Source organism: Sparus aurata, chromosome 11 (genome assembly GCF_900880675.1).
Source record: "Sparus aurata chromosome 11, fSpaAur1.1, whole genome shotgun sequence".
Lineage (NCBI taxonomy): Eukaryota > Metazoa > Chordata > Actinopteri > Spariformes > Sparidae > Sparus > Sparus aurata.
In genome coordinates, this window is record NC_044197.1 from 15,091,573 (window position 1) to 15,105,973 (window position 14,401).

General features: G+C 40.0%; 1 protein-coding gene across 2 annotated transcripts in view; it reads right to left on the reverse strand.

Annotated features, from left to right (window-relative positions):
* Positions 1–369: 369 nt before the first annotated feature.
* ttc39a (tetratricopeptide repeat domain 39A) overlaps positions 370–14,401 on the reverse strand; it is a 29,981-nt gene continuing 15,949 nt past the window's right edge. For both annotated transcript variants that reach the window (XM_030433045.1, XM_030433044.1), the window contains 16 exons: positions 10,625–10,756; positions 9,689–9,729; positions 9,325–9,392; positions 9,153–9,217; positions 8,942–9,041; positions 7,854–7,919; positions 6,739–6,847; positions 6,565–6,632; positions 6,401–6,460; positions 5,454–5,615; positions 4,954–5,045; positions 4,580–4,700; positions 3,424–3,535; positions 2,983–3,097; positions 2,650–2,766; positions 370–2,463 (listed from right to left, as the gene is read on the reverse strand). In XM_030433045.1, coding sequence (XP_030288905.1) covers positions 2,349–2,463; positions 2,650–2,766; positions 2,983–3,097; positions 3,424–3,535; positions 4,580–4,700; positions 4,954–5,045; positions 5,454–5,615; positions 6,401–6,460; positions 6,565–6,632; positions 6,739–6,847; positions 7,854–7,919; positions 8,942–9,041; positions 9,153–9,217; positions 9,325–9,392; positions 9,689–9,729; positions 10,625–10,756 — 1,543 coding nt within the window. In that variant the 3' untranslated portion in view covers positions 370–2,348. The remainder of the gene's footprint in view (positions 2,464–2,649; positions 2,767–2,982; positions 3,098–3,423; positions 3,536–4,579; positions 4,701–4,953; positions 5,046–5,453; positions 5,616–6,400; positions 6,461–6,564; positions 6,633–6,738; positions 6,848–7,853; positions 7,920–8,941; positions 9,042–9,152; positions 9,218–9,324; positions 9,393–9,688; positions 9,730–10,624; positions 10,757–14,401) is intronic.

The following is a 14,401-nucleotide window of genomic DNA, read 5'->3' on the forward strand; positions in this document are numbered from 1 at the left end:
TGATTGCAATTTTGGGGCAGTTTTGCCAAGACAAGTATTGTTCTAAAAATTTAAAACGATCACCCACGCATTCATGGGTCAAACCTCTTTAATTTAAGCCCGCTCCGTATATTAACAACTGAATATTATGGTATACTACCACAACACCTCTTGCCTTCCTACTCGTGGCTGCCATTGCTTTGCATGTCAACAAGATGAGATGACGTTACCCTTTCTAGTGGATTAGATCACACTGTATGACAACAGGTGCAAACATCTGCATGCGTGCATTGTCACTTTGTTCTGTAAATACTGCCACTTTGTACTGTCAACTACATTTTGTGAATCCTTTAGTGATGCACAAATGACCAAAAAAAAGACAACACAAAATTGGATGTGCTTTTTAGTTTCATATCATTTCATCCTAAATTACAATTGAAACATTCAGTAAGTACAGGAATGTCATTCTTCTGAGTGGTAGCCGTGCCCGGTAAAATATGCTGATTGTAAACATCACAATGCCACTATATTTGGTTAGAGTTTCTGTCAGATATATTGGAAGACGAAAAAGAAATCAAATGGGGAAAAAAGCAAAATAAGCTTAATTAATTATTGGAATATAAAATGTGATTTGTTACTGGAATATTCCGGGGAGCGACATTTGTTAAACTAATATGGAAAGTACATTCCCTCCACCATTAAAAAACATTGAAACTGACCCCTAGTCATCATCTTGAATCCCAAACCTTACTCTAATCATTAATAAATCAGCAGTGCTCAATTCCAACACTTGAGACACCATCTGAGTTTCTAGGTTTTGGACACTCCTTTGCTGGGACACAGCCCAACCTTACCACAAACATAGTTAGAGGTGGCCCTGTTCTGCCTTATCATTTCAAGTCATTGCAAGCATTTGTTCATATACAGATTCTTTTTTGACACAGGATCGTGGTTATGATGTCCAAGTCCTTCTATAGGTGGTTTTAGTCAAGCATGGCTGATATGCAAGGAGCAAGTAGCCTGCGGTGGTTCCCGGTCAGAGCTTCCTCACTCACTAAAGATGCAACAGGCGGACAAGCACACAGTCCTTTGCTGCCTGGGGTGAATGGCCTGTTTGTTCAAGCTCAAGTACTGTTGGAGCCTGTCCCACACACCAGGAGGAGAAAAGAAGGGAGTCTGCCTTTCTAAAAGACACATTCATCTGTCCCCTTAAAACGGGACAATATGTGTAAAAAGGTGCCATTTACATTGTATAATCTAAAGAACAACTCTCACAGCGACTCTCATTTTCTTGACTCTGGAGAGTTTGCATGGCTGGCTGATTTAAATACAGTAGCTCTGTGCAAAAGCCATTACATGTAACTATAAACATAAATGATAATTTCTTCAGAATGTGACAGAATAAGGAAACACACATGTACAAATGTGTGTCTTTAAATGTTTCAGTAAGTTTCAAGGAAAGGAACCAAAATTAAAAGTAAACAATAAAACGTCCACTCACTCCAAAAACACAATGAACCAAACCTTATGTAGTGTAAAATTGAATCCAGTTACACAGAATTGATCTCTGATTAGGCCATATTAGTTTTGAACAAAAAGCTAAACAATGGTAAAAACCTGTCAATCAAAATACAGTATATCAAATGACACAGAACAAAACAGTCTCATAGTGCTCATGGACCAAGTGTTGAATTGTGTGATATATATACCTGATGTCAAATTATTTCAACACATAAATATGTGTCATCCCTAATCTACTCATGTCAGTTTTTTCAATAATGTTTAATTTACATTTTATTAAAACAAGTGTTGGAGCTTTGTAGTAACCAGGTCACATGGTGCTGCTGGCCGGGTGGGGTGATTAATGGGGGCTGTTTGGCACTCTGGCTCCATCAGATCCAGCCCTACTACCCTGAATTGGGCACATTTTCATCCTGGGGTAGTAGTGGAGGTAAGCTGCAGTATGTACTACATAAATGTGACCTTAGTTTTCTACCCTAGTGCGCCCCTTATGGGTGGCCACAGTGCTAGACAAACAAGCCTGCTAGAAGCAATGTTTCATAAATATAGGCACATTTCTTAACTTGTCTCTATTTCAAATCACACAAGGAGGTAAAGTTCGTTATAATGTAACTCTTAAAGAGGGAGCAGAAAACCTGTCTAAGACAGCGAGGGCCACATAGAGCTGCAGTTGCCCGGCAGGGAGGCACAAATGAGAAAAATAGGCATCCATCTTCCTCTACCCTCCTGTTGAAAAAAAATAACACATCATCCTCCCGAATAGGTGGGGCTGGGCGGGGCTGAGTGCTGGATTGTGGGATTGCAGCGAGACAAAGCTGTCTCAGCTCTACTGTGCCCTCCTCTGTCTGTTATGGGCTGGAGGGAACATGGGTGCCATTCTCCCCTATGCCCTTGGCCTTGTGCAGAGCAGCCTGAATACGGAAGTGTGTCCGTGATTCCATCGAGTAGTTTTTGTAATTTTGCCTGAAACAGAACAGAAACGCTCATTTACAATGACATCAGGGTAAATCTTGACCTAAATGCTTTTTCATCTAGGCACAGTAAATCTTTAATTAAACTGCTGCAAGCAAGTACAGAATCTTTGGTTAAAAAAAATAATTGATTTTTTGCTTTAAATATGGATTTTAATAATCTGGTTCAAAGACTCACTTTGCCGATTCAAGGAGTTTGATAGCTTCATCATGTCTACCTTGCTCCAAACACAACAGGCCGTGCTCCAGCAGGGCATTAGGAACCAGGTAGTGGTCATACTTGATCTGAGTCTCACTGCAGATAGTGTCAAAACACAGCGGTTACAGTATGTGTGGAGATGAAGTCAGTATGAACAACGATTTCTTTCAACCGTTGTGCTGTTTGTGTTTCAAACCAGAGCTGCACAATGGATATGATCAGGCTAATTAATGACGACACACTGCAAGAAACTAGAGCATATCTGGTTTTCTGGGTAGTACATGTCATAGTGCATTAGGGAGCGAGGCTTACTTGCAGAGGACGAGGGTAAAGTAGTGTTCCGCCTCCTCTCGATGCCCCAGGTGTTTGAGACAGAGTCCCTTCAAGAGGCTCAGCAGACACTGATCATCTATGGAGAACTCAGTCCCTGACAAACACACAACAGGACAGTTAGGACCAAACAAAATTGGCACAGTTATTCTGGAGAAACATTCAAAAAGACTCAATCTACTGACCATATAATTCTCTGTGATGCTCACAATAAATTTAGCATGAATTTAGAATCCAATATCATTGAATAGGTCTTTATTGTCATTGTCACAGGTACAATGAAATTTAAAGTGCTCGCCAGTCAGTGCATCATCCACGGGTCTATAAAACTATAATTGCCACACATCTTAATATAAAATTAAAAATGAGAATTAAAAATCAATTAAAATTATCCTCTTGGCACTTATAAATAATTGTGCATACTTGGGCTGCTATCGAGTTTAGCCTGAGCCTCATCCAGTGTTTTCAGCATGTCTTCAGTCAGGTCTTTGTGTTTGCCAATGACTGTGTAGCCGTTCCAGATGTACATCATCTCCTAGACACCAAAAAATAACACAGATTGTAAAAAAGCAAGACAACAACTTCTTTTTTTTTTTTACAGGTGATCGTAAAATCTTCCCTGTGACAAACTTCCCTGTGAGTGTCATCCACAGTCGATTTGATGCTATTCCACTGATCAACAATCAGTGGCAGTTATAGGCATACAAATTGAGCATGGAACCAACAAAGGAAGTGAAGAAGAAACAAACAATAGCTTCTCAAAAATGATTCTGAACAGATTTTTCAAGTGTTTTATGATGCAGGAAATGTGTTCAACATGTTTGTATGACCTTGAGCTTTTGTGTGTTTACAAAAACCTCCACAGTACACCTTAAAAAGAAAGGTTATTCTTGTAACACTGGTTCTAAAAGCACAAATAGTGCTACTCTTAAGCCTGATTGGATCATCCAATCAAAACAAACCAACCAAGCCCTGCTAGTGTGAGTAGGTTTGTAATAACGTCCTAAAGGTGAATGTAGTTTATGTTGTTTTGGAGAAGAAAAAGTCAGAATTGTAATATTTACTATAATATTTAACTTATAATAATACAAAGTCAGAAATATTTATCTTTTTTTCTTTAACTGAATAAACAAGCTGTTCTCAGAGGACAATTAGGTCCCCAGAGCACTTTTTTTTCAGGATATAGTTTTGTGCTAACCTTACCCCCTTAACTCTAAGATTTCCTTGAAAAAGAGGAAATTATATACTTCAGTGAGCACCAGTGAGTTACCTCCTTAACTCCTCACCCTGCTGTTTTTATCTATAGCAGGACAGAATACAGGAGCTGTTTTTAACAGCCTGAACCAGGAGGATTTGGCAGGTCCAGACTGACTGGTCGACCCAGTACATGCAAATATCTTTACACTTAATGGGGAGGCCTACAGAGCTCGTTCAAGACCAAAGCCAGTGTGAAACAAAAATGCTAGGTATTTTTTTTTTATTTCTGGTCCCTTAATTTCAAAGTAGCAATGCAACACACTGCAGTAAAAATCCTGTCACCCTGCAAGTAAAGTGATTCAACATTGCTAATAGCACTGACCAGTGGAGGAGCAGGAAGAGGAATGGGGCTCTCTGAAAGGTAGCGACGGGCTTTCCTGATAGCAAACTTCTCTGTTGGTAAGGATTTTCCTGCTATCTTCTGCTTCAGCCCTGGGACCTGCCTGAAATATGATAAAGCATAGACAGAAAAATATATAATACATGCAGTGGATTTGAGTAATGCAGAGCCAATGCTAGCTATATTAGCCCTCCGATAGTAATAGCGTTTCTTTATATTCATTCACATTCCCTCCCAAAGACAATCTGTTCTCAGAAGAGATTATGACATCATATGTAAGTGTCACAGTAAATCATCTCTGTTTCACTGTGGGTGCTGCAAGTAGATTCAGTGGAGCCTGAGCTCACACTTCATACCTGAACAGAGTGAACGCAGTTTCCCCGAAGGTTAGGCAATCATCTGCAGTCAGCATGCTGAGGTAGGCTCCTTTCATATACGCATAGGTAGCCTGAGGGAGGGAAAAAGTGGTTACTGCTGAAATCCCATCTTTCCTTTTTAAATGAGATGAGGAGAGAAAAATTTTTACAACTATGTGGAGTGGAGAGTGTCAGAGCAGGGCTGCAGACCTCACATCCATTTTTAGTCTTCAGCTTGGTTTCGAGACAAGCTGCTGGGTAGGCTTTCTGTCTCCCTAAATAGCATTAAATGTCATTTTCTTTTTTATACCACACAACAGAAGTTGCTTTGGTCTTTAATCAGCTTTGCTCTCAAAGGAATTTCTGCTTGTTTAAAATTAGGGGGTGAAGTACTTCAACCCATTTCTTCTGCCTGTCTTTTTGTCTTCCTTATTATTTTCCTTCATAAATTAGCATGACTAATTAATAACATTAATAAATCCTGCACTATGATGGCCCACCTTGGACCAGGAGTTCTCCTTGCTGAGCAGGTCAGCGTAGAAGTAGGCCATCTTCCAGTGCCTCTTGTATGTGAAGCACCACATCAGCTCCCAGTAACACATGTGGTGGAACTGCTTCCACTGCTGCTGGGCCTCACAGCACTCCTCAAAACGGGCGATAGCCTGTAAAACACCAAAACCACAGAGGATCTCACCTTCTTGAACATACTCGGTGTGAATGTTAACACAGTGCGCAGCGAGCAGGGCAGCACAAAGGATGTTTATATCGATCTACGATTCGTGGAAATTGTAAAGATGAAGGCAGAGTTTTCTTAGAGTTTTCTTAGATTATGTGTAGTGGAAGGCTTAATACAATCAACATAAATAAAATCAATATAATCAATAAGTGAGGATGAACTTGATCTATGGGCATTAAAACTGGAAGAATAGACCTGACCTGTCATGACATGCCCAAGTAGAGTAGACTAAGAATTTCAAGTCTACTTAACATGGTAATTCTGACATAATCGGTGTCCTGACTTTTTAAAAGTTACATTTCTTTATTTTGTATCTGTAATTTACAGAGTACTGCTATATTTTAGAAATAATATAAGCAATACTGTAACAGCATGTGGGAGGTGTTTCTTTTCAGTATGTTTGTTACATTATTCCTCTCTAACCACTTAAAGAATTCAAATATATTGTTGTTTATTATGTGTCTGGATCTTGACAACACAGATTATTTTTTTTCATCCATTACACTTGTTGTTTGTTTAGCAGAAGAACGCCAATGGATCCCATCTTAAATATGTTCAGGCATCGACACAACTTGGCATTATATTAAGGTACTTGTGATATGTACCATTTAGTAAGCATTTGTGAATAATTGTCCCAACCAGCGCAGATCAAAATACGATAGTAGTCACCCAGTCATATATTAACAACTGAAAGAAGCGACGGGCACTCACAGCATCCAAGTTGCCTTTGATCTCCTCTATTCGACCAGCGAAGAACAAGAAGATGGATCCCTGGGAAGAAACACAACACCAAGAATGTTTAAGAACACTTCGAATCATGCAGACAATTAAAAAAAACAAAACAAAACAAAACACTGATCTGAATTGTGGCAAACCTTAGGATATTTTTTGAGATATGGCTGCAGCAGTTTCTCAGCATCTTCGACGTCTCCCTCTCCGGTGCCTGCAAAAACAAAAAACGGGAACAAAACCAGCTCACTTTGTCTGTTTTTGAGGTTGGTTGCAGCTGCATGTGTGGGTGTGTTTTTTTTTTGTTTTTTTTTGCTTACCTAGTATGAAACTCATGAAGGTGTGATAACAGAGCAGCAGCATGTTACATAGGAAAGACCTGAACGTGCTTTCTGCAGAGCCCTCCTGAAGCTGCTGAAGGCCAAACTCCTGCATGAACACAAACACACACACACACACAAGCTCAGAACACATTAATGTATTTTTGAGAAATATCCTGTACAGGGAAACCACAGAAGCCAGAAACACATTACGGTATATACTTTTTAAATTCAGTTTGTGCTGAAGGAGCAGCGTCTGTTTGTCTACCAGAGTACTTTAGGGCATCCAGTCTGAGCAGAGATAGGTCACAGATAGGTTTGTGTGCAAAATATGCAAGTACGTAGTGCAAGATATACAGGATATGCATGTTCACTGTGTTGAGATCATGTCCGCATTACTCTGGCTCCAGATGTCTAGATAAGATGTTGTATGATGATGGCGATGTAAAAACACTTTTCATGTTATTTTTGTACAGTGGTTAAATACATTGAGATGACAAGCTGTGCTTCAAAAGACATTTATGACCCGACACAAGGAAAACTGTTAATTTTGTTTTTACAGAAATAAGGTGTGCGTGAGTCAAAACTGTAGAAATATAACTGTTCAGTCAACCCTTGCTGCTGATGTTATTCATATGCATTCTCCTGCTTCAAACCTCTCAATGCAGCCAATCAAAACACCCTTAGGTTTATAACAGGTGATGGCTTTGGAACACAACGTTTTTTACTTTATGAGAAGTTGAGAAGTTTAAAATTTGAATGAAGAATCAAAAATGTTAAATAATTCTCGAAGCACAATAGATACGAAGAAGTACAGTCATTAGTTTTCATGATCAAAGTAATTTTTGAGTCATCCGTCCATCAAGTTGTATGAGTTTCGTCTCCTGCTTTCGTTAACTCAGAAGTAGTCATGGGAGTTTCACCACAAATCAAAGGCACGATTCACTGTGAATCAACAAACCAGTGAAACTGTGATCACAGATACAATTCACAAGTTATCCACATGTATTTCTAATAGTTCACAGCAGAGACACAATACTTCACACATAGCCCAGGACATCCATAACATCTCTAGCGTCACGCCCTCAGTCCTGTCAGCCATGACTGGCTCTCACCTTATTGCCAGAGAATCCGACAAACTCCAGCAGCTTGAGCGTCCGCGTGGGCAACATGGAAATCATCTGCAGGAAGTAGACAAGCGGCGGAATGAAACGCTAGCAGCAGAATCACAGCAACCTTTCATTTTGAATACAATACCAGGGGTTTCCAAGGAAATTATCTTGACTCCTAATCATACTGTACAAGTATAAAGTTTGCACTGCCACTAAATGAAACAGGTGAGCAATAGCAGGAACATGTGCAAATGTCTAGGAGCCTTAAACACTTCCTTAATATAATGTATATTCTTATATAACTGTTAACTTTGAACTTTGAGGTACGAAAATTAGTTTGCAATATATTATTTTGAAAGTGAATAAGACTGGACTCCAATGTTTTAGATGCTCATAAATAAAAAGAAAACACACAACCAACAAATGATTGGCTATAATCTTACACTGATCAAAAATTGCTGCATGACGAGCACCAAGCTCAAAACCTACTGCTTGTCTGCATGTATAGCCTCTCTAATGTGCCTCTGTTTAATTATGGGCATTTTAAAGGGACAGTTCACCCAAAAATCCATAATGCATATCTTTCCTTTTACCTGTAGAGCTCTTTGTCTATCTAGATTGTTTGGGTGTGAGGTGTGGCACTAACACTCACTTTATGGTGCTCCAAGTGCAAAAGAAATTAATTTGAACTCAGCAGCATTGTCTTTTTCCTTCTTGTGAGCAGATTCATGTGGGCCCTTTTTTCTTTCTGCATCACAGTGAAGAAGGAGGCATGTTTCATCTTATGGATGAGAGGCTAGCTGATAAGCTAACTAAGGTAGCTAATGTTACAGCTCAGCTGAAGAGGCAGCCATTAATGTTTACTTCTCAAGCTGTCATGAGCCTGAGCTTCTCGGTCATGAGTAGAATAGAACATTTGTATTTTTGATTTTGCAGAGAGCTGCCCCTTTAAGCATCACAAGTAAAGTAAAGCAGATTTCAGTCTTTTATACTTTGGTTCAGGCATTATATTTTCTGGACATCCTGTTCCCCAAAACTCATGAACAACTACTTTTTGACCCATGTTTGATTACATCCAGCCTTCTACTTACTAGATTAAAGGCTCCTATTCCCAGTTTAACACCACCTTCAAAATGGCCGTGGTTGTCTCCATGAGTGTATCCAGGGGACTGGAGGACTGTGTGAAGCTCTCTGTGAGGTAAAGTTAAAAGAAAATGGGGGTCGCATTTGAGAAAAACCTGAAACAACACACAACATTTTTTTAGACGGGAATGAGGATATTCTGGGCTTCAGGATGCTCACTTGTACGTCTGGTAGCTGTTCCTCACTTTGATTCCCCCTTTGATGAAACTGATCATGTTCTCATCCTAAACAGAGAGCGAGCAAGAGGTAAGAGAAGGAAAAGAAATGATGAGGATGAGTTTTAAGGACACACAGTAGCATATTCACTGGTGTCTGGGTATCAGGCCCTGACCTGGAGGAAGGTGAGCGCTGCCCTCTGCAGGAGACACTCGGCATAGCAGACCTCGGCGTGGAGCTCCTCTGAAAACGAAACACGCAAGAGAAGCAACAATTCAAACTAGTGCTACTTTTAACAACCTTTACTCACTCAATTCAAGTCCAATGTATTTCTAAAGCACATATAAACAATGTGAGGCTGTGACCAAAGTGCCTTATAATTAAAGGCAAAAGAAAATAAAGATCAGTATCAGCAAAAAGAAGAGTGGGTCTTGAGCTGAGCTTTGAACATCTCAGCAGAGGGGACACTCAGGCTCACACACATGTGACAATGCTGACACATTTTCACTCAACCTGTCAACGCAGTGACCTTCACTGACCTTCTGTGGTGTTTTTGGAGAAGCTTGACCTCTTGCGGTGCCTGATCGAGAATGCAGAAAAAACACAGAACCACCATCAGTCACCACCAGTCTGAAAATCCGCCGGATTGTTTTTCATCAGCGCTGCACTGTCCCACATTTCTCTGCTTATCTCATTTCTAAGCAAATCAGTGACTCAGCCTCTTTCCAGTGAAGACAGGATGCTGAGCTGATGTTACCGCAAGGTGCTGACCGTGCATTTTTATGGCCCACCTCACAGACAGACACTGAAAAAGAAAACTGCAGCTCTGACCTCAGATCTGTAGAGTGTTTGCATATATCTGGATAGGCTAATTAGATCTGCTTTTAGTCTGGTCATGGCAGATTCTCACAGTGGCTCCAGGACTAATTTTGACAGACAGCTGAAACATTCCATCCAGCCAGTGTGTCTGGACGATCTCGTGATGTCCTGTGGTTTTGGTATGATGTTGCTAATGGGAACCAGTGTCCAAAAAAAATGATGTCTAATGTGTTTAAATGAAGACTGACTGGCTTTTTAAGAGATACGTTCACTTCTGATTCCTCTGCACACCCTTTGTCATCATCTTTAATATAGGCATGATGTGAAGGCCCCTTTTATCCTAAGCTGACTGAATTATAATAGTTTCCTAAGATTAAATGTGGAATTTAAGCAGCAGCAAGAATTTGAAGGTAGCTTAAAAAACTATAGAGGGCAGCATAAATGTTTACTGCTGCTCGGTGTTCTCTTTGAATGTAGTGGCTTGCTGCATACGTTCATTCTATAAAATGATATGTGAAAACAACAATAACAACAACAACAACAAAGATTCACTTCTCCTGCTGACAAGAGGGAAACTATAAAAAAATAAACATCCAGTCACAGTTTATCAGCTGGTCACTGGGGTGCTTTGTCACCCTGGTGCTGTGTCGTCTCACCGCTGACAGATGGCCTGGGCCTCTTTCATGGTGTTCCCTGCGGCCAGGATGTGATGGGGGTCAAAGGTCATCATGGCCTGCATCTCCAGTATGGTGGCGTAGGTCAGAGCATGATACATGCTGTCCTTGGTTCTGTAATAAAAGACAACACACATCTGTTGTTTTCAGGTACACAGCTCTATCCTGGGGGGGGAGGGGCTACAGATATTAAACGACACATTGGTCCTGATAAAACACGGGCTCTTTCTGTTGTGCTGACAGAGATGATGATAAGGTGAGAAAAACTTCTTGTCACACTTTGTAATAGGACGTGGCTTTCTGTAAATCATTATAAAGCTCTATTATTGCCTTGTTCCTTATTCTGCACGACCATGTTCTACAGCTGAGAGTTTTATCTCAAATATATATGAATAATATAATGAATTATGATCATAAAATGCTTTGCACAGTATTTGTGAGGCAGTAGCGCCACAAAAATTGTCTCCCTCAATAACGCTTGATTAATAAGGTAAGAATTGGCCACCTGTTGAATTCATACTCAAACGGGGGCAGCATTTTACCAGAGTATCCGCTAACTGCTGCTAACTGTAGCTGCCATTAGCTAGTTAGCTCAGTTAGCCATGCCAGTGGTGTGGAAGTGAAGCTTGGTGACCAGAGGACTGTGAGTGTTTACACGGGCCAGGGCTAGCTTAGCATGCTAACTTCTGGAGCTATCTCTGCAGATTTTATATCATCAACATTACTTTCTTAACATTCTGTTTTTTTAATGTTTCCAACAAAAATTCTGACACATTGCAACCTTTAAAATATCAAACTACAAGTATTAATAGTTTCTTAATAACTCTAAATTCAGATGTGTTCCCCATTCTAAAGTGATGTGTTGCTCCTAAATAACTCGCTTGTAGTCGGACACTTATTAACACACACAGGTTCTACTTGTGAACTAGTTTTGAGCATGATTTCACTTTAGAATGGGGAAACATTCAAATTCATGAGGTGAAAAATAATGGAGAATAACTTTTCTTGTGGTACTAGTGGCCATGATGAGCAAAGCACATAAGATTATTATAAAATTATTATAAATTATGAACAATAACTTCCTTACTATTAATAGATACTCATTCGAAGGTCAGTAAGGTAAAATTTTAGGTTAATGGCTGAGTAGTTGTAGAATATGGTCATACAGATCTAGACAGCTGGTGGCGGCTAACAAATGGCTATTGTTCTAAAATGTCAATAAGCGGTACGCCCTGTCATGTTTGGGCCTTCAGGGGCTCTGTAGTGAACGTCATGACACTCAGTAGCATTGATTCATCAAGGAAATCTGTGTAGTTACTTTCCACTGGGCCAACAGGAAATGGCTGGATCAAAGACAAACTATTTTTATTGTTCGTGTTAAATGGATAAAATATTCTCCTGGAAAAGTGTCACTTTTGTCTGAATGTCATCTGATAAGATTTAATAAGCTTACAATTGTACTCTCACATCAACATGGTCAGTTAATGAAATATAGGATTATACCTCACTTTCACCTTTCACTTAAAACATGTCAAGGGTAACACTATAATACACGGCTGGAACTTGTTAAGTAAAGGTCCAATGTGGACGCAATTCATATGGAAGTCTAAAGCACTGGAGAACATCTTTTTAAATAAATATATACACATACAAACACACACACACACATATATATATATATATACATATATATATGTATATATATATAAAACTTTGTGAGGTTCTGTCTGAGTTCATAGTAGAAAACACAGAATTATTACTGGCACAAATCCTAAATCCTTTAAAATCCTGATAAATTCATCTGTTCTCAGTCAAGGCAAATGTTAAATTGGGACTATAAATGAGCAAAATTGAAGCTTTACCTTCTCCTGGATCATATAATGTTTGGCGCTTGATGCTAGAATATGGTAAGAAAAAATAAATAAATACAGTCAGGCACCCCAAAAATAGTTCTAGGTCTAAGGGTTGATAAGTGCTTTTACTGTTATGCCTTACTATACTATAAATACTACACTGTAATATATATGCTAATAAGCATCTAGTCAATGTTTAATATGAGTTCTCCGATATGAATTATTACCAAATCTTTTGTTAGAAAAGGGAAGAGTCATACAGAAGTAGCTTAATCAGTCACAACAAGTAAGAGATGCACTCAATGTGAGAACAAGACTTGATGAGATGAAGTCAGATAATCAACTTCTGCTGACAACAGAGGGAAGTGACTGAATACTTGGAAGACTCAAACACAAATAATACTTAGAAAAACAGCTTCTATATATACCTGTGGTTGTTGGTGTGTCACGTCACACTCTGTGTTTGAGTCCCTGCAGGTTTTGAAGTGATGAAGGAGGAGTTAAAGTCTCACGTCACACAAACACATTCCTCCAGTAGATTGACTTGTTGTTCCAGTAAAGAGAGGCTTTAAATAATCTTTGCCTGTGTATTGTATGTTAAGATAAAAGATAGAGGTGTGTAAAGAAGAATGCTGTCAGCCTGCATTACTGACATTTCACCTGCTGTGACTGACTCATGTGACCAGCCTGAGATCTTTTATGGATACTGGAGGCTCAATTTGCATTTGTCGACCCATGGAGATAGAGCCCAAAGAGTATTGCTGTTTACCTTGATATATTCTATAAGGAAAAGGACTAATAGATACATTACAGAGAAGGAGGGAAGATGGGGAGGAACGGTATCATTGATGTGAATTTAAGCCTGCCAGGGACATAAAATTAAGTTTTCTGAGCTTAAACACTCAAAGGAATCTAAAAGATTATCATCACTCTAATCGGTGAAGTGACTCAACTTACAGTAGTTACAACCAGGAAGCAAACGGCAGAGAGTCAAAGAAGGCGAAGAGAAGCAGAGAGAATTACCTGCCTTACATTTCCATTGCGTCAGGCTTATGTAAGACGACAGCCCAAACTCAAGCCTACAAAGCCTTTAAAGACGGAGCTGTGAGGTAAATTGAATTACTCTTAGCGCTGCTGGAAGGGGCTGAGAATGCCGAGTATTTCACAGGAGCACTCGGGTATTTTCCAATCAGGGATACCGGCGTCTACACCCTCCTGACAGAGCTGAAGCAGGGTCTCCCACATACTTTCACCACAATTCCACGTTCCATGATGTGAGGGAAGAATTGTGTTGTACTTTTCTCAATAATGCACGAATAATGCACGTGTACACGCAGGCCTTGTATTCAGTCCGGCCCGTGTTGGTAACAATCAGGAAGTGGCTAGAGCGTCCCTGCATGCAAAACAGTTTATTTGTGTCAAAATGCATGACTCTTATCAGCGTGCTGAGTTACAGAATTGAGCTGCGACGTGTCACAATTAGATAAGAGGCAGTTAAAATAATGTAATGAAGGTTTGCCACGAGCAAAACAGATTAGGATCGTCACAACTTCTACCTCACAGCCTCCTGCACCCACTCCCTGCTACAGCCCTGAGGAATGGGGCAGGACAGTGAGATGTTGTGTGTTTGGTCTGCTGGCATGTTTTAACAGAGAGCTGGCATACAATACAACTGAGCCTGCTGCTGGATACCTCTGGGATTTGAAGGCTGATTAAGAAAAAGAAAACCCTTCGCATGCATGTTTCTACAACGTAGTGGTTGGGCCTGCAGTCGCTTCGTGACTATGCTAAACAGGCCTCAAATATCCAACTCTGTGAGAGAGTTGCAATTTAAAGTGATAGCTGCACCGGGCTTATTAAATGCAGTGCGAGTCGCTCACCGGTGGGGATACTGATACAGCTCAGA